This window comes from Malus domestica, chromosome 17 (genome assembly GCF_042453785.1).
Source record: "Malus domestica chromosome 17, GDT2T_hap1".
NCBI lineage: Eukaryota > Viridiplantae > Streptophyta > Magnoliopsida > Rosales > Rosaceae > Malus > Malus domestica.
The window spans coordinates 29,865,662-29,886,137 of NC_091677.1; the positions used below are offsets into that span (position 1 = coordinate 29,865,662).

Consider the following 20,476-nt stretch of genomic DNA (forward strand, 5'->3'; position numbering starts at 1 on the left):
TGGCTTCTTCATCTGGTTCCAATTCTGCAGGTAAGTTCTCGAGCTTTTCTCATGTTTTTGTTCATCTATTGGTTAAGTGGAGTTGTGATTTAATTGGTTGTATCCATGTTCTTTAGACTGATGAACTGTCAGAGTTTATTCTTACATGTGGTATGAGAGCCTAGGATTCTAACCATTAAGTTCAATTCTTCATGAAAACCATTGAATCTGGGAACGAGTTGCACTGTCTGGGCTTTCGAACTAAGCCTTAGGACTCCTAAGAAATATATGAACTCAAAATGATGTCGTTTTATTTATAAAAGAGTTGTTGGAAAAGGAATAGTGAAACGGTGTCTTTTTTTTTTGTATAATACTTAAAAAAATTAAAAAAAAATTCACCGATTGCAAAATCTGGGTTTTACGCTTTCAATGGTGTTCTTCGAAGTCTGGATTTTCATCACTCATTTAAATCCAAATTTTGAGTCAATATTGATTCCATGATTCATACGATTCATCAAAAGGTATGAATTCTGATCTAATTCGCACCCGAGGTTTCAATTTTTTAAGTTTGTTTTGCATACTGTCATGCTTAAAGGAAAACTTGAAATTGTTATGTATTTTTCTGATTACCTTGAATGCCGATGCAGTTTTGAGTTGAATGGTTGCATAGATTGTTACAAATTGCTTCCGTTGGTATGACTAATGAGAAATCAACCAAATAAGTTTTGTCTTATTGTTTTATGTTGTACAATCGGTGCTAACCAATTCTGCATAAGTATGACAAATAGTATTGTAGTTAGAACAATTAGTGTTGTTTATGGATATCATTGCAATTGTTTACTCTATGTATATCCTTAAATTCAAGGATATGTATATAACTAAATTGATTCAATGGGCTAAAATTTTAGTGGTAAAAAAAAAAGATGGAAATCAGGGATTTTTAAAAGGGTTCATAGTTTTGATTTCATTAATCAATTCTGCGGAACCGTTGAACAAAGATCATGTTACCTGCATATTGAGATTATATTATCATTCTGGCCCTTCATATTGATGTTAACTCGTTCATTGTTCTATTATTTCTCTTGTTTTATTGAAATCTGAATGAGAATTGTCTTTTTCCGGGAATTGGTGCCAACAAGATTCTGGTTGATAACTTTGGCGATGATTTTGGATCGGCGCGTCTATAATAATGGCAATTCACTTCGATAATCTGCAATGGTACGAGGTCCATGGGAATTTGGAGTGATGGCAATCCACGTGGTTGGGTCTCGAGCATTGATGGATAATTTGTTTCATTTATTTGGAGCCAAGGAATTGCAATCGGGTTGACGAATATGGATCCAATGATACATTCAGGTAACTTAGTTAACTGTATCATGCACGATTAATTGTTCTCTTATATGCATGATTATGGTGTGATGAGTTTGAGCATGATGAATTAGGGCTTTTGCTATTTCGAGTATGCCTGTATAATTGTATATTGTTAGGGCATGATTAAACTCGAAATCCCTATGGATGCCAACTTGTGATTTATATGGGATGTCTGAAATCATCTTTTGTTGCATAAACAAGTTAGTGTAACATTTAGTCTATGTATACTCTTTATTTTTCATTAATGAGATTATGGTTCTGATTAATTAGTCTTGGTGGAGGATAAAACTTGTTCATATACAACACCTATTGTTTTCTTTTGTTTGTTTGGTTGGGGACATATGATGAATATCAATTGGAATGGAATCATTTTGACTACACCAGTACTCCATAAATTGGTATTGTCTAAATGAATGTTGGCAAGTATATATGCTTAATGACTAAGTGGTTCTAAATATTATACTAATGGAATTTGGATGGCATTGTTCCTATTTATGATACATAAACTAAATGCATTAGTTTTGGTTCGAGTATCATGTAGGGAATTTCTTGCTAATTGAATATGTACATTGAATTTGGGTTTTATTTTGTAATGATCTTATTTTCATTAGTTGACTCGAATTAGATTTTGTGGCGATAATTGATCTTAGCCTTAAAAATTTAGTTGTATGATTAAATAGGTCAAGCTATGAATTTGAGAATTAGCTTGTGTCATCCATATACAAGGATGATAAACAAATTAGCTTATGTGAGATGTTGTCTATATTTTTGTACAACACAAATTGACATTGCCGAATGCATATTGATTTAACTTATGAATTCATAAGGAAGCTTGTGCTTATTGTATTGTAAAATTCATGGAGTTTAAGATGCATGCTTATTGTATATGTATATTTGTGATTTCATTTATGATGCATGTTTCCGCTATTATATTTTGGTTGAAATCACAAATAGGGAGGAAGAAATAGTTGTCTTGATTATCTCGTTTTAATCAAGACATATTGTTGTGATATATATCTAGGCATTATCAAATTTGGTTGATTTTGCTCGATGGATATTGAACTAGTTAGGATCAAATTGAATGCAAAAATATTGTGCTTGCTATTCTGATTCTGATGATCATTTTATTTTGATATTACATCATTATGCATGAGACATCTATTGGTTGTCTATTGTTGCATATTTCTCCACTGAATCTGCAGGAGGTATGTTTGAAAATTTTAGATTACCTTGCTAAATATATGTATGCACAATTAAAATCTGGGTTTTTCCTTTAAGCGCTAAAAGCTTATGTTTTCAAATTGTAAATCGCTTCCGCTGTTCCAAATTGAAATCTGCAGGACGTATGTTTAATAATTTGTATTGTTCTGTCAATATTTGCTTTATATTTCAATGCATAGATTGGGTCAAGGTTTTCTGTTAAGTTTTTTTAATAAAAATTAAAATTACGATAACGAAACCCACAAAGAACTAATCCTATTGAAATGATCGAAAGTAATCTGGAGACTGTGAATGATCAATCATGAATGAGACTGCAATTGCTTTATACCTTGCGAAATATATGTATGCATATATGTCTTAGTGCATGATTTAAAATTTGGGTTTTGTTTGATTTTGTCAAAATTTCAATAACAAAACATGAAGGTCTTAATTGAATGAACATAATTAGCATGCTGATATTTCTGATTAGAGCTTATAATCAAGGCTGTATTTTTCCATATATTCAGAAAAGTTTTGTAGTTTTGGATGGTGGACTTATTGTAGAGGAAGTTTTGTTTGATGCTTTGGAAACAGTTTGGCTGTTATAAGCTTATGATTAGTAAATCGTTTTAAGTCAATGTTATGTTGCTTTTCTATAAGATCGATTTATGCTTTGGTCTTTTTGAAAAGTGGGAGCATATTATGTGATTGACTATTTAATATCAGTTTATGTTATGAGTCATATTTGCAGTCTGGATGTGTGTGAACTTAGAATCAATACTGCATTTTGGTTGTGGTTTATGAACCTCTGTTTCCATGTTTTGGAGTGTAATAGAATGATGGTCATAACGATGGATTCTCAGGTGAGGCTCTGTGGTCACTTTTTATAAATTGGAGAAGTTCATGTCTGAAACTGATCTCATGTTCAAGTGGGAGAAAATGTATGAATATGAACATGAGATTGGATGTTTTTGATGATGAATGGTTAAGTCCAATTAGAATAAGAAAGCCTTATGAAAAGCTGTGAACAAATCCTTGTTTTTGAAGGATTCTGTTAAAACTATTTGAACTGATATGGCTTGGAAAACATAAGTTGTTTTCTATAACGATTGTAATTGGAAATCCTTGTCAAGTTATAAGAAAGATATATATGTGTTTTGGATTTAGTTTGATGCTTGAGAATCTTTGTGATTTGACTTGAGCAATTGGTTGAATTCATATATTGGTAATTCTTTATATTGGAATGAATTATTAGTTGATAGTTTTATTATTTGTTGGACTTAATTGTTTCAAATTAAGTTAAGGAATAGTGGGAGTGGAAATTTAGGTCCACTGATGTCAGTTTGATCATAATGTTATAAGTGCAGATTGAACATAAGTAATCTAAGGGCATCAGTTACATATTGGTTGTGATTGTAAGCTTTTGATTCTATGTTTTGAGATGTACAGATAGATTGTTTATGATGTTACTCAAAAGGTTTGGTGATCACCTTATTGTAAATCTTGATAGAACTAGTTTACTTGGTTCATACTTGCTCAAGTGGGAGAATGTAAGAATACGAGCATAAGTATGAATCTATGAACTTAGTTATTGATCTTGAGATTGAATGGGAAGTCTTATTGGGAATGGATTTTGTAATCCATATCACACTGGACTACTATTTAAGGGATTAGTTTCCTATAAGGATTCTAATAGGGGAATCCTTAGGGGATATGGCAAAGATTACGTTGTGTATATATAGTGGCCTCTGCTCTCACAATTGATACGCTCAATCATCGAACTAAGACCTATTATTAGTTAGAGCAAACTGATTACTGAGAGAGGAAAATGTGCACTGTTTGTTTGTTGCAGAAACTAGAATGGCTGCTTCTTCAAGTTCGACTGCGGGAGTGCTATAAAAGCTTATGCCACTGCTCTTGTAATATACAGTTATATAGAGTTCCAAGTCCTATTGTCTGGAAGAATCATTGAGATTTGTAAAAGAGGAGAAGGCAATAAGCTGTGAAGTCGCAATGGCTTCTTCATCTGGTTCCAATTCTGCAGGTAAGTTCTCGAGCTTTTCTCATGTTTTTGTTCATCTATTGGTTAAGTGGAGTTGTGATTTAATTGGTTGTATCCATGTTCTTTAGATTGATGAACTGTCAGAGTTTATTCTTACAGAGCATTCCATATCAATTTTGGTTAAAGCATCACATATTGCTGTCTATTTGTTGAACAGAAGCCCTACTAAGGCTTTTGATAAGATGACTCCATTTGAAGCCTACAATGGAAGGAAGCTAGGAATTGCACATCTCAACATTTTTGGCTCACTATGCTATTTTCACATTCCCTCTAACTCGAGACACAAGCTAGAGAGCAACAATCATAAATGCATTTTTGTTAACTATTTTACTAGTGAGAAAGGGTACAGACTATATGAGCCTCTCTCAAAGAAGATCATACTCTCAAGATTGTATTTGATGAAGATAGCTGCTGGAATTGGAGTGAAAACTCTAAGAGAGATGTTAGTGTTCCAATCCTTGCTGAGGAGGAAGGAACAACTAGTAAACATATTGAAGGTACTACCAAAGTTGATGATACTCAAGTTTCAACTCCTTTTACTGAACAAAGTAAGGATAGTCAAGATGCATATGGTGCCAGCTCACAGAGAGATGTTGAGTTATCACAAAGTTATGACTTCACTCCACAAAAGTGGAGGAATTTGATTGATGTACGTGCACACTACAATGTATGCATTATTGAACTAGACAGCTATGAGGAAGCTGCACAATATGATTCACGGAAAAAAAGTTATGCAAGTTGAAATTGACATGATTGAGAAGAACTACACTTGGGATTTGGTGAATGCACCATGAGATAAACCTATTATTGGTGTGTAATGAGTCTACAAGACAAAAATCAACCTTGATGGTACTCTACAGAAGAACAAAGCAAGATTGGTAGCCAAGGAATATTCAGATAAGCTTAGAGTGGATTTCAATGAAACCTTTGCCCCTATGGCAAGGCTTGACACAATTAGAACTTGATTGCCTCAACAACTCAGAAGTGTTGGAGTCTCTATCAACTTGATGTGAAGTTTGCATTCTTAAATGGAGTACTTAAAGAGGAAGTGTATATGGATTAACCATAGGTTTTTGTGATTAAAAATGAGGAGGACAAAGTATATAAGTTGAACAAGGCTTTTCATGGATTGAAGCAAAGCACTTAAAGCATGGTAAGATGAGGTAGATGCCCATTTTATCAATGATCGCTTTCAGAAGAGTCCTAGTGAAACTACACTTTATATCAAAAGAAATGGAACGTCATGTATCATCATTGTATCTCTTTATATTGATGACATTGTCTACATTGGAAGTTGTCCATCAATGCTTGAGAAATTTGAAAATGTTAAGATAAACCACTATGAGATGACAAACTTTGGATTGTTGCATCATTTATTGGGCATGGGAGTTGTTCAAACTAAGAAATTCATTTTCATTCATCAAAAGGAATATGCATTGAAATTGCTTGAGAAGTTTGGCTTGAAGGATTGTAAATTACTGGGAACACCACTTACAGTGAATGATAGATTGAGCAAAAATGATGACACTAAACCAGCAAATGAATCTGAATACAAAAATCTTGTTAGAAGTATGGTCGTATTTGATTGCCATAAGGCCAAATATCATGTTTGCTGCAAGTATGTTGTCTAGATTCATGCATAATCCCACAAAGAAACTTATGGGAACAAACAAAAGAGAGCTAAGATACATTTAAGGAATTGTGGATCATGGAATTGAGTATATCAAAGGGAAATCAACTTTACTAATTGGCCATTGTGAAAGTGATTGGGATGGTAATGAAGATCTTATGAGCGATACCTCTGGATATGCATTCAACCTTAGTTTAGGTGTGTTTTCTTGGGCTTCAATTGAGCAGAATACTATTGCACTTTAAAAAAAAAAATCATCCGTAAACTATTATTTCAATTATTGGAATGATATAAGGACTTAAAAAATTAAAATATGGAAATGTATGATGAATATACCTATAACGGTGTTTAATTATCAAAAACAAATTATGACAATTTTTTTTATTAATTTTCAAGTTGTTAAAAAACATGTAGATTGGTGCAAAAGGGGTAATGGTAAAAAAAAAGGATAAACGGGTTAAAAAGAATAAATGGATAAACGGGTATTAAACGGTTACGGTTAAATGAGTATGCGGTTATAGGTATGGTTAACCGTTTATAAACGGTTATGAATATGGGTATAACCGTTTAGGCAATTACTCAACGGGTAAACGGTTATGCGGGTATGAGCATAAACGGTTATGGGTAAATATCCGCGGTTACCCGCCCGCCATAACCGTTGCCCACCCCTAGTCCAGTCTATGGCCTCTTCCACCTTACATGCTTGTAATGCTTCACCGAGACTTAAGGAATTGGTGTAACAGCACCATCATCTTCTACCCTTCTCCCTCTCCATTGTTCTCTGCAACTTTCTTCATTTCAATTTCTTGTTGAATATTTTGCAGTAAAACCATCACAAACCACCTAAATTGCAGAATCTAATACCATTGCCTTCCATAGCCTATTAGGCTTTTTCTGTATTGTGCAGCTCTTGCATGCAGCATAAAATATTAAGCATAAAAGCCAATTGTTGAAATTATGTATTATACAAAAAGTGTATCAATCAGATGAGGAAGTAAAATTTAGCTATTTGGAATCAATGAAATTATACTTCTTGTTCAAACTGAAAACATACAAAATATAAAATAAAAAAATTATTTTCTTAGTAGATGACTACAATTACAGTATTATAGGGCGAATATATTGTCAGAGATGTTGCTCAAGGTGCGTTCTTAGGAATTTAGGCCACAGTTGTTAAGAATGTACTACATAAAGAACATGGAGGGGCTTCGAATGATTAGATGCAATACATTTGAGAGAATCTTTAAATGACACCAAGTCCTTCGTTCAGCTTTTTCTAGTGCCTTTTGTAATGTCTTCGTACTGATTGAATAGTTCATTGATAATCTTCTTGCAGTGCGTTTTTCACAAGCTGATGTGCAACCCAGTCGCATGTGGGTAATGCACGAGAGAAAAATTGTTGCTACTACACTCTCCCTTGAGTTGCTACTACTCTCCATCAAGTCTTCACGGATGATTGTTGAAGTCTTCGATCAATATAGGCAATACACACGCAAATCTATGTTAGGAATGCATGTAAGAAAACATAAGCTCACAAAAACCTGACAATGGTAAACCCAATGCGGGACAAAGCACAAAGTCTCGGAGAAAAAGGTCAGTAATACAAAGTCGACGCTTGAAGTAATCAAGCTGCGATTAACGCTCACATTAGCGTATGACCAGCTCAAGAGAGGTGCCTTATTAAAACCTTGTCAGGTTAGCGAAATTCTTAGAATCTGTCTCGGTGGTGAGTGGTACAGGAATACGTTCCTCTTGAACGAAACCAATCAAATTTATTGCACACTGCGTGGGCTATGATGGGTCTGATTCATGCTGAACATGCAGAAAGAGATCCCGAACCTCTTCATCGTGCAGACCTAACTTGCATTGCAAGACTCATGAGGAAAAAGATCAAATGCATAATAACATTCCATGTTGGAATATGAATAAATTTGTAATCAATCACTGAATTATACCGCAGGAAATCACTGGAGTCTTCAGCGAAATATCTACCCGCTCTGGGCTCTTGCATAATACCGCCGGACGGTTCCGTTGCCTTCCAAAGCCTAAACGAATCGCCGGTTGAAATGTACTTTTACTACTTTTCATGTCTTCTGGTCATTTCTATCTTCAACGGTGTTGCTTCATGCATGGATGTTTACATCGATGTATCTACGAATAATTAAAGAATAAGAAAAGCTTTGCGTTTATCCCTACTGAGCTAAATTTTCTGTTTCCAGTGTTCTTTTTATCTCTGAATAGATCAAACACAATTTTGAATTAATAAACATAAAGATTATGCAGTATGTTACCAATAGAATTACATGGTTTTGAGCTGAGTTGAAGCTCTCATACAGGTTTATAAACATCAGTTCATTATCCGGAGGACTAAGCCTTGAACAATAAACAATCATTCAGAGGGTGTCCAATACCTGGCAACGATATTCTCCGAGGGCCCAAACGGGAAAAATGTTTCGGTAGGCTGAATAGCTGATCATACAGTTCTTGTTGAAAACACCAGTGATCTCCTGTATGGGGAATGAAAACATTACTGGTAGTGCTAGTTACAAATAGGTTGAAAATTAGCTATGCAGTTTCGAATTCACAGGGGGTTATCAAGGATTCACGATATATCTTTTCGTTTTATAAAGGTCTTTACACCTGCATTTCTCTCTGTACAATTTTCTTCTACATTGGCTAGATGTGTTGAAAATGGCAGTTAACATGTCTATAATCAAACCAAACATAATATATTTCTATGGCGACAGAAAAACCATGTAAACTGGTAATTGTAGATTGCACGGTCAAGAAGGTACAAAGAACTTTATGTGAAAAATTGAGGAAAAAGTTGCTAGATTACCTTTTGAGGGAAATCTCCATTTTCCATTTGAGAATTGATTAGTACCCTAGCTGCCCGATGCAACGGAGTTGGGTCTCTATTAGCCTTTCAAAGAGGCAAACATGAGAAGAAAATACAGGTATTAAAGTCAGCAACATGTGGAAGTTCATACAGTTATTCGTAAAACGTTCCAAAAACTATGTTTAGCTGCAAATCATTGATTCATTATGCAGCAGCCAGCAGCCAGTTCGATAAGTGGATGAAGAACTCGAAGGATAAATTTAATATATCGCATGGGAGGGAGAAGAGATGAATTTGATATCCAAATGTACCTGCCTGGCACCAATGAGGGCCAACATAGCCCATGCAGTATGAACTATATGTGGCCTATTGTCCTTGAGATTTGTGTACACCTGACATATAAACAGTCAGCATTAGAGTGATGCAAGTGTAACGTAGATCATACATCTTGCCAAATGAGTATGCGAGTGAAACCAGCAATTGACTGAAGGAATGAAGCAAGCTCCGTGGGTATGAAAGACAAAAGAAAGTATATTTCAAATTTGAGGAATCATTAAACCTTGTTCTGACATGATAGATAGCTTTCTCCCCATCCACCTGAAGGAAGCTCTTTGGATAGCAAAAAGTCGCATGCTTTACAAATGCTAGAGCAGTCTTCCTATGTCCTTCCCGCAGCAACCAACCCTTTTATTCCAAACCACCCAGCATAGGTGAAGCATACTCCCCAGGAACCATACCTATCATAAATCTTCGTGTAAATTGGTGCGACTACTTTGAAGATCACTATGTTTCTAAATTGTCAAACATTAGAGAGGGAGAAAGAGGTGAGAGATTCTGTCCTACCAAACAGTCTAAATTGTTATGTCGTTCAACTGTTGATAAAGATTGTTGGCAAGATGGAATGATGTTCGAATATGCAGTGTTTTAAACTTGACTTTGATTTACATGTCTGACTGTCTGACAAGAGAGCATCATGCAATAAATGTGTATGCATGCATGAGTTCTCAATTGTGCAAGTCGTGGATGCCAAAGACCATTGCTAGCGGGATTGCATTGACTTCGTGGATCACTTGGACTACACATCGAAGTCAATACAACCAAAACCATTCAGCCATCATACATCCAAACACGAATGACATGCCCTGTATATGTATGCACCTATTTTTAATTGAATTTGGTTACAAACCAAGATCCGTCTGTTGCTTGTATCGTTTCAATGAACTTTGCAGCACGAGCAATACAGTTTTCTATTTCTTCACTCCTATGCCCAGGACATAATTTTTTGAACAATGCAAGTGCTTGAATTGCCGCTGAGGTGCATTCAACATATCTGCATCCCCGTTCCAGTCAAGATGACTTCAGGCATTTTCCATGATATAGGATAAATTCAAAATAAAGTGTACAGAAATCTTACGGATAATCAATAACAATGTCACCAAAAGTTTCAGCCGGGTTGATTAGCTGAAAATAGGATAGAGTTAAGCATATGCATTATGGATTCATATTAGATGATGGTAAAAAACATGAGCAGGCTAGGCAGCATATAAATGATACTTACCTCCAACCACTGGTATGATCTAGTTAGTTCATAAGTTGCAAAACCACCATCGTCATTCCGCAGTACTTCAAGAATCCAAAGATTAGGGGAATAGTTAAATACTCATAAAACCAAAATGCAGGAATATGTAAATACTCTGTCAACAAATTAAGACTTGATGATGTAGAACTGCGGTAGTATTAGGGTGAACAAGGGTGTGACGGGACCGAGAAGAAGTAAAAGATCGAGGAGACGAATTAGGGGTCGAGGAGACGAAGGGAAAGGGAAGAAATCAGGGAATTCTAGTAAGGAGATTTTTCATTCATCAAAATTAAATTAAAAGATTACAATCTGCTCTATTTATAGAGACAAACTTTGAAAAATTAGGAAAGCAATTTAACTAATAAGAAATCCTTTAACAACGGGGAATTCTTAACTAAAATAGGAAAACTAATAAAAGGAAAGCTAATCCAAGTAGAATTAGGAGATGCATTCTGCATCATTCTCCCCTACTGAAAAGAACTCGACACAGGCGAGTAAGCCAATATTAAGGACAACGACGACGTTTGTAAGTATGGATGATAGGAGGACGGGATGCTGCCAAATCAAGATCCTGAAGAGCATCCTGATAATGGTGCAAAAGACTGGAATCCAACTCGCGAAATTCAGCTTCTGTAATCCAAGTATCCTCAGTAGCAGGCTTTCCCACCCAACGAACCAGATAACAGGTCGATCCTCCAGTAGACGAAGTCACAACTTCATGATCCAAAACGTCAGCAATCTGCTCTGTAGGGGCAGAAATAGTGGACGAAAGTCGTGGTGCCATAGGAGGAATGGAACTCTGAGCAACATCCATCGACAGGGGTGGAGAAAAGGTTCCCCGATAAGGAGATAAGTCAGAGACATTAAAAATGGGACTGATCTGCATCGTGGCAGATAACTCAATCAAGTAAGCATTGGACCCAAGCTTCCTAAGAACACGATAAGGACCCATCGAATGAGCATGAAGCTTTTTAAAAGATTGCTTAGGAAAACGCTCAGGACAGATCCGCACCATAACAAAATCCCCGTGCTGAAACTCCTGGTGACGACGATGAGCATTGGCGGCCAGTTGATAACTGTCGGTGTGCATGGCTATTTGCCGACGGACGTCATCATGCAGTTGTCTAATATGTTCAGCAAACGACGTAGCAGAGTCGGAGGTGCGGGCAGCCATAGGAAGAGCAACTAGATCCACAGGTGATCGGGGAGAAAACCCGTGAACAACCTCAAAAGGACTTTTACCGGTGCTTCGATTAACTGAGTTGTTATAAGCAAACTCAGCCACAGGCAACAAGAGATCCCAATTACCAGGCTTATCCCCAACTAAACAGCGAAGTAAATTTCCAAGACTGCGATTAACCACCTCCGTTTGTCCATCCGTTTGGGGATGGAAAGCGGAGGAAAACTTCAAAGTAGTCCCGAAAAGCTTCCACAAGGTTTTCCAAAAATAACTAACAAATTTGACATCACGATCAGAAACAATAGAGACAGGGAGGCCATGCAAACGAACTACTTCCTTAAAAAATAATTTGGCCACATGAGAAGCATCGGTATTTTTGGCACAAGGTAGAAAATGCGCCATTTTAGAAAAGCGATCAACTACGACAAAGATAGAGTCATGGCCGCGACTAGTCTTAGGTAAACCAAGCACAAAATCCATACTAATATCCTTCCAAGGAGCATGAGGGATTGGTAGAGGGGTATACAGACCTGTGTTACGTTTGCGAGCTTTAGCTAGCTGGCATGTGCGGCATTGGGAGAGGAGCCGAGCAACATCACGTTTTAACGACGGCCAATAGAAACGATCTTCCATCAAGGCAATGGTTTTATCTTTACCAAAATGTCCAGCCAAACCACCACCATGTAGTTCCCAAATAAGGAATTCACGAAGAGAAGTACGAGGAATGCATAATTGGGTTTTCCGAAACAAGAACCCATCCCTTGTAATAAAGTCCACATACTCACGACGGTTACCGTTGGAAACTTCATGAAAAATAATTCCAAAATCTGGACACGACGAATACTCGGCCTTAATACGATCAAACCCAGTGACCTCAACTGTCATTGTGTGCAAAATAGTAGCCACGCGACTAAGGCATCAGCTGCCTTATTGTCAATGCCTGGACGGTGTCGTAAAACAAACGTAAAGATCTGTAGATATTCGGACCACTTGACATGTCGACTGCTGATGGTGCGTTGAGAGTGGAGATATTTCAAAGCTTGATGATCGGAATATAGCACAAATTCGTTTGGCAATAGGTAATATTGCCAATACCGAAGGGCCTGTACCACAACATAAAACTCCTTGTCATAAGTAGAATAACGTTGCTTTGCTGCATTAAGTTTCTCACTAAAGTAGGCTACTGGATGTCCTTCTTGGCTAAGCACGCCACCAATTCCGACTCCGGAAGCGTCGCATGCCACTTCAAAGACTTTAGTCAAATCAGGATGTCGAAGAACAGGTGCTTGACTCATCTTTTGCTTCAAAATTGTAAAGGTCGTGGCAGCTGCAGGGGTCCAAAGAAACGCTCATTGTTTCATGCAATCAGTTATTGGTGCCATAATAGTACTGAACCCGGGAATAAATCGGCGATAAAAAGAGGCGAGACCATGAAAGCTGCGTGCCTCTGTTAATGTCGTAGGTGTTGGCCAACGAGTAATAGCCTCCACTTTAGTGGGATCGGTGCTAACCCCAGCTGCAGAAATATTGAACCCCAAAAATAGAACTTGCGGTTGAAGAAACGAACATTTGGGTAAGTTAGCATACAGTTTTTCCGCTCGTAATGTAAAGAAGAGCGAGTGAAGATGTTTGAGATGTTCTTCTCGAGAGTGGTTGTATACAAGGATGTCATCAAAATAAACCACCAGAAATTTGCCAATATAGGGCCGTAACACATGAGTCATCACCCTCATAAACGTGCTAGGTGCATTGGACATGCCAAAGGGCATAACAAGCCACTCATATAAACCATCAGGGGTTTTAAACGCGGTTTTCCACTCATCTCCTTCACGAATTCGGATTTGATGGTAACCACTGCGAAGATCTATCTTAGAAAACCATTGGGAACCAGCCAAATCATCCAACATATCCTCAAGTCGCGGTATTGGGAAACGATACTTAACTGTAATTTTATTTATGGCGCGACTATCCACACACATTCGCCAGGAGCCATCTTTTTTTGGTGTAAGGAGAACTGGAACAGCACAAGGACTTAAACTATGACGAATAAAACCCTTAGCCAGCAACCCCTGGATTTGTCGATTTAATTCCGCTCGCTCAGGTGGGTTCATACGATAATGGGGAAGGTTAGGAAGTTGTGAACCAGGAACAAGGTCGATGGCATGCTGAATCTCTCATGCTGGAGGTAGTTCATCTGGTAAGTCCTCAGGTATAACATCAGAGAATTCCGTGAGTAGCTGCCGTATGGGTTCGACAAATGGAGTGGGGGTACATTTAGAGACCGGTTTAAGCAAGAGAGCAAAGACCACACCCGTGTCTTGTAGTTCATGTGTAAAATCTACAGGTGATAAGATACTTAAACGATGCTCCGAAGCCTTCCCGTTTAAGGGCAGTGTCGGTTGAACCTCCTTAATTGGTTTGATGGCTGGGTTGGAAGGCTTGAGTGTTATGTTTTTCCCTTCATGTTGGAAAGTATAGGTGTTCTCTCGGCCGCAACTTTTGACGTTACGGTCATAAAGCCAAGGCCGGCCTAGTAGCACATGTGCAACACTCATAGGTAGGATATCACAATAAAGTTTCTCGTGACAGGGACCCAATTGAAGAGGAACAAGACATCTTTCAGTAACAGGTAACCTAGTTTTATCTACCCAGCCGACTTGAAAAGGATGGGGATGTGGTTCGGCCTGAAGGTGAAGACGATCGACGGCAGCTTTAGAAATAACATTCAGCGTACTTCCCCCATCAATAACTAGATGGCATCGAGTGGTACCGCAAGGGACATAAGTCTGGAAGATACTTGTGCGTTTCCATGAATCAGGAGGTGGAGGTGTAGATGCTGAATAAATACAACGCATAACACTTAGTTGTTGCAATGCTTCTTCCTCACAACAATTATCAAGGTCGGGATCATAAATAGGTTCAAGGGGCTCCACATACTCGTCCACACGAGGGTCCTCAGTGTTGGAGCTAATATTTAAAGTTCTGTGGGGGCAACGGGAGGCGATGTGGCCCTTAGCATGGCAACGATAGCATTCGAGGTGAATAGCCGTGGATAGGGCTGGTCCCTTCTCTGTGGCAGGTACCGTGGGAGCAGGTGGACCAGTGATGCCATATTTGGAGCTTGGATTACTGCGGTTTGGAGCAGAAGTGGAAGGATACCCGGGAGTCCCGGTGTACCTACGTTGTGGCCGCAAAAAGGTTTCAGCTTCCAATGCATGGCAATATGCATCTTCCAAAGTATACGGACGGAACCGACGGACTTCACGCTTGATATCGTCCCGAAGACCATGAATAAAACGAGACATGGTGATGTCGGGTTCTTCACGAAGCCCCGCACGTATTTTGTGTTCAATAAAACGAGCGTGGAATTCTGTAACGGTAAAACTTCCTTGTGAAAGGGTCCATAACTGATCATACAATTGATGGCGATAAAATGTAGGAAGATATTGTTCGCGAAGCTTGAATTTCATCTCGTCCCAAAGAGTCACAGGCTGTTGTCCCAGTTGGTATAGTTGCTCCTCCACGGAATTCCAATATTGTCTAGCGGCTCCCTGTAATGTCATCTTACCAATGCGTAGTTTATAAGCATCCGTCAAATCATACCAAGCAAAATAATCTTCCAGGGCTTGGATCCAATCAAGAAACATCGTAGGATCCCCACGACCATCAAAAGTAGGAGCGATAGGTTTGATGTGGCGGATGATCTCGTTGTCAAACTGGCGAGGGGGAGGAGGGTACTGATCATGTGGAGCGGGTGGGAGGTTTAGAGCCTGAGGAGTCACTGGAGGAGGACCTATTGTGTGTTGAGTATAATGGAGTGGCGGCATAGACCCAGTGGAGCTAAGCGGCATTCCGTAGGACACTGCCTTTAATTTAGGATCCACCGGTGGAGTGGGCAAAAGGCCACTTGTTGGTGGTGGCGTAGACGAGCTTGGGATCACTGTGGAGGAAGACGAAGTTGCAGCGTGTTCAACCCGAAAGTGGTTGATAAGTAACTGAACGGAGTTTTGAAGTTTAGTGATGGCAAGGTCCGTCGTTGAACGATGGGCGTGAGCCTGTACCAACTCTTCTTTGAGGTCAGTGCTGAGTTTAGAGAGTTGGGTTTCTATGCTCGCGATATCGTCCGTGACTTTGTTTTGGAACGTATGACATTGTTCTGCAAGGTTGGCCACGGTTTGGGGTGCCATGGCAGGGATCAAACGCCAACGAAAGGGATTGTAGGCTCTGATTACCAAATTGATGTAGAACTGCGGTAGTATTAGGGTGAACAAGGGTGTGACGGGACCGAGAAGAAGTAAAAGATCGAGGAGACGAATTAGGGGTCGAGGAGACGAAGGGAAAGGGAAGAAATCAGGGAATTCTAGTAAGGAGATTTTTCATTCATCAAAATTAAATTAAAAGATTACAATCTGCTCTATTTATAGAGACAAACTTTGAAAAATTAGGAAAGCAATTTAACTAATAAGAAATCCTTTAACAACGGGGAATTCTTAACTAAAATAGGAAAACTAATAAAAGGAAAGCTAATCCAAGTAGAATTAGGAGATGCATTCTGCATCACTTGAGCTGAGCTGCTGATACGAATCGTGACATATTGACAAGGAGGGTTCTTTTGAAAATATAAATTATAAAGAGAATACAGGTTGACACATTATGTCGGTAGGATTCAACTCCCGTACAGCCAGTGATTTACCTGTAAGGAAAGGGTAACATTTACAGCATCATAAAAACGCTTTATATCTAATGAGTCCCCAACTGTTTCTGCTGGAAGTTTTGATAGTAATAAGGCAGCCTGCACAAAGAAGTAAATATTAAATTTGTAATAAAAAGAATTTCTGTATGTGAAATGCTGAGTGTGCAAGCTACCTTCAGCACTTCTGCTGTGCAGTCAGAGATAGGCCATCCATGATCGGCGGTTGAGAATGGCCAAGCACCTTTTGAAATGTGACGATACCAAAAGTTCAGATCTCCGGGACAATCTTCTAAAACCTTCAAAGCAAAAGTACCAGTCAAGCAAGGATAATGAGCATAATTGTTAAATGATACGGTAAAATTTTCTGCTCACGAAAACCTGGGAATCTTTGATATACTGATGCGCTTTTCTTAAAGTTGGTCCATACTTTTCAACAAGGTTAGTTGATATGATCGCTTTAATGGAAAAAGAAGTATCCCATGCTTGACTTCCATTGTAGCCCTGCGGTAAAAGGAAAAAAAAAAAACATTAGATAAAAATCACAATTAGCAGCATGTCAGCAAAGTCGTAAGTTGGTAACAAACTCTAGCGATGCCAGACCAAATTGAGATTGCTTCAGGTAAGAAAGAGGGAGTCGGGAAGAGATGGGAAGAATCTTAAAATCAGTTCCAGACAATTTAATGCTATAACTGTCCTGCATCATCATGCCATCTTCAGCGATCCATAAATAATCAGGGATTCTCGGGAGATGCAACTTGAATGCCTCTGAGTTTGGATCCTCTGCCCAACAACAAAGCATATTTAACACCTACATCATTTAAGAAATAGGCAATCAAGAAGCACACAACTACATACTGAATGAATCTGTAAACCAAAGAAACATGTCAATTCAGCAATTCCAATGGCAACCTTGTCAATATATGTATGGATCTATTGGCAGATGATCATATGCATAAAAATTATTCTGAATGCATACCTTGTTAACAGGCCCTATGCATAAGTACTGAGTATTTTCATCTTCATAATGTATATGCTGCATTACAGTCTTCAAAGCACTCTCCCTCAATTCTTTTGCTGGCCAACGTGTGAAAACAGGTTCATAAACATAGTGAAGAGACCCCCACAAGATATCTTGTACCATTGGGTGCTGATGGTATAGATCTTCCTAGAAGTTGTATAAAACATCCAGGTAAGAATTAAAAACATATGCAAAATGAATTGTCATCAATAATTACCTGTAGAACTAAAATCCGGTAAAACAGATGCAGAAATTGTGCTATATTGTATTTGAAGAGTTATAGGAAAGCAATCTAACAATTAAACATCCGTCGGACTAAATCCCTAAATAAAAAATGTACTTTTACAAATAGCTATCATGTATTTCACCTGTGAATAGGCCTATGAAAAGTAAAAAAAAATGTATAATTAAACTCACAAGCACGGGACTTTTATGCAGGGGAGCTGGAAAAAGCAGAGTACGCAGATGTTTCTTACCAACCTTTGCATGTAGATTGCAAGCATTATTCCAATCAACTTCATGATAGGGGACTGTATAAAGCTCCTTCCTCAATGACCGAATTGTGGGTGTGATAGGTCCAACAAACCTCTTCCCATACAAATATGACATGGGCAAATACACCATTCGGCAATGACACCACATTCTTCCTGTATGTGGAAAATTTGAAAATTCATAAACTGTAAAGAGTAGCAGTTAGGCAGTTAACAACATTGACAAGTGTATGAACATAATAGTGTTAATGGAACCTATGTTATTTATTTGATCGATATATTTTTATGAAAGGAGGCTTGAATTTCTTCTATCCTGCCTAGAATGAACATATAGCATCAATGTCAAACGTAACGATAATGATCAGAGACCTGGATGAAATGGAAGAGAGTAAGGAAATAGCCACACTTCAGGCGGAAGTGGATTATTCCCAGACCATTCATATGCCCCAAGTACCTATAACCACCAAAGAGTCAGCTAATATTTTTAAAAGACTACACCCTTGGTAGAATCCAACAAGAAAAACACTGAGTTCATACTGAAAGCCACATTTTCCCCCATGAAGTAACTGCAGTCATGCCACCATGGTCTAATATCCACTTGCGTGCTAGTTCGATTGCTCCCTGTCCATCATCAGCACCTTCACCAAGCAACCTCAAAGTGACATAATTAAGTGCAGTGCCAAACATGGTACTTGGCCCCTCAATATGCAGACCCCATCCCCCATCTTCATTCTGCAAAAACAATTCATCAGTGAATTTCTTCATTTTTCTATGCGGAAATCGAAGCTTTCTTAAAACGCATTAATTTCATGAAAACCATTCTTACCTGATGATTAGAGAGATATCTGCACATCTCACGTTGATGCTATTTCAATAACACAGCATTTGGAGCTCCAGTAATTGAAAGTGTAATGATCTGTTGCAATTGGTAAGTAATACTTAGTCACGCAACAACTACCGAATGGACCAAATAATAAAGGGTAAAAAAAACAATCTTGGTTAATTTATTTTTCACTAAGAAGAAAGGCTGTGAAGTTCCGAAATGAATATGTAGCCATCTTTAGGAACGTCAAATTTATTTCTCATGTTTAACCATGACATACAGATTTTCCTATTTTCATCTTCTGGATTACACAGTGATTACTACTTTTCTCCCTTACCAAACCAGGAAGCAGAAACATGGGACCCCATAATCCCCAGCCCAATGACCGTCATGCGCCTGGATTGTTGATTAGAAACTGACAGCCCTTCATAATGTGGTTGTCACTGCCTCTTCCATCACCTCTTCTTGATCTTTAACTTTGAGTTGTGGTAGATTAGTGGCACATGGATTCTCCTTTGCAAACTACATTTCAAAAATAAGAACAAAACACATACATAAAAAATGGAAAGTAGTGTTACAAAACATGTTAACTTCAAAACTCATACGATTTGGCCCAAAACCACTAAAATTCTTCACTCGTATTGGAAAGGGTTTAACAAATTAGACATAATTGAGGACACTAACTCTAAGAATGGATAAAACACACTGACAACTTTAAGTTTTATACAAAAACACCTCAAAGAGCTCAATTGGAGAACACGGTATCTCAAACACAGATCACCCGAAATAAAAACATCATTCAGACTTACAATGCCTAATACTACAAATGAAATCCTAGTTCCTACATTACTGTGTGAAAAACCCGACCGCATTGTTCAACAACATTGTCAAATAGAGCACAGTTCTAACTGATGTTATACATATTTCAATGATCCAGAGCACCGCAACCATAATTTGAACAGTTTGCATTCAAATTTCAGTAAATAATTAACCTTTTTTCACCCATATGCAGTATATTCAATTTCTTGAGAAAAAGTGTCGATGAATTGAAAAATGAAGAAAAACCCAGATGAAAGAACCTGAATTCTCATGAGGAGGTCCGAGCTGTGCCGCCTTTCGAAACGGTGGTTCCAGAAAGCCTTGCGGGCATTGTTCGTGGCAGGAATATCCGTCGAGGATGACTTCCTGGCAAACGAGCACACAGCTCCCCTGGGAGGTCGGCGTCGGTTGAGGGCTTCTGCTTTCTTCTCGGGCTTAGTCGGGCAAGTCTCGTCGGGCAAGTCTTGATCGGGCAAGACTCCTCGGGCAAGACTCGTCGGGTAGTGCTGAAAGAGAAGGACAGAGTTAATTTGAAAGGTGCCTTTGTGGGGCCTTAGGTATAGGCCTTGAGGCTCGCAATCAAGATTAACTTTGTAGGTGCTCAGGCGTGCCACTGCCATCTTTAGTATGGCAGATGTTGAATAGATGTTAGGTTTTAGTTGTGAATATGCATATTCCCGAGAAACCGTGTTAGATATAACAGGTGCCTTTGTGGGGCCTTAGGTGTAGGCCTTGAGGCTTCCTGTCAAACTAAACCAGTGCTTGGATATATCATATTTGGTCTTTATGGTT

The 20,476-nt window shown here is 38.4% G+C and overlaps 1 protein-coding gene and 1 pseudogene across 17 annotated transcripts; both read right to left on the reverse strand.

The window, feature by feature from the left end:
• Positions 1-8,480: 8,480 nt before the first annotated feature.
• On the reverse strand, positions 8,481-20,015 carry LOC103414299 (cycloartenol synthase-like). 17 transcript variants are annotated; one of them, XM_070817704.1, is made up of 18 exons: positions 19,945-20,015; positions 19,203-19,387; positions 18,869-18,958; positions 18,580-18,774; positions 18,412-18,496; positions 18,032-18,198; positions 17,510-17,698; positions 17,118-17,341; positions 16,961-17,034; positions 16,707-16,829; positions 16,534-16,632; positions 10,640-10,704; positions 10,496-10,542; positions 10,268-10,411; positions 9,641-9,818; positions 9,393-9,473; positions 9,082-9,165; positions 8,481-8,749 (listed from the first exon to the last, which is right to left on the reverse strand). In XM_070817704.1, the coding sequence occupies exons 3-10, from the start codon at positions 18,893-18,895 to the stop codon at positions 16,729-16,731; spliced, it is 1,062 nt and encodes a 353-aa protein (XP_070673805.1). In that variant the 5' UTR covers positions 18,896-18,958; positions 19,203-19,387; positions 19,945-20,015; the 3' UTR covers positions 8,481-8,749; positions 9,082-9,165; positions 9,393-9,473; positions 9,641-9,818; positions 10,268-10,411; positions 10,496-10,542; positions 10,640-10,704; positions 16,534-16,632; positions 16,707-16,728. The 17 variants fall into 17 exon arrangements, with proteins under 17 accessions (XP_070673805.1, XP_070673809.1, XP_070673811.1 ...); XM_070817708.1 differs by lacking the exons at positions 18,869-18,958; positions 19,203-19,387; positions 19,945-20,015 and having other exon boundaries at positions 17,134-17,341; positions 18,580-18,822; XM_070817710.1 differs by lacking the exons at positions 16,534-16,632; positions 18,869-18,958; positions 19,203-19,387; positions 19,945-20,015 and adding an exon at positions 8,883-8,949 and having other exon boundaries at positions 16,912-17,034; positions 17,134-17,341; positions 18,580-18,822.
• Positions 13,169-16,175, reverse strand: LOC139193885 (uncharacterized; annotated as a pseudogene).
• Positions 20,016-20,476: the final 461 nt, after the last annotated feature.

Bases quoted from the DNA above. Each gene is read 5' to 3' on its own strand.
- LOC103414299 (XM_070817696.1), bottom strand. From the start codon at position 18,807: ATGAAGAAATTCACTGATGAATTGTTTTTGCAGAATGAAGATGGGGGA. The intron at 18,497-18,579 runs GTATGAACTCAG...TGGTGGTTATAG, and splicing joins GGGGGAAAATGTGGCTTTCA to GTACTTGGGGCATATGAATG. The intron at 18,199-18,411 runs GTCTCTGATCAT...TTCCACATACAG, and splicing joins CTCTCTTCCATTTCATCCAG to GAAGAATGTGGTGTCATTGC.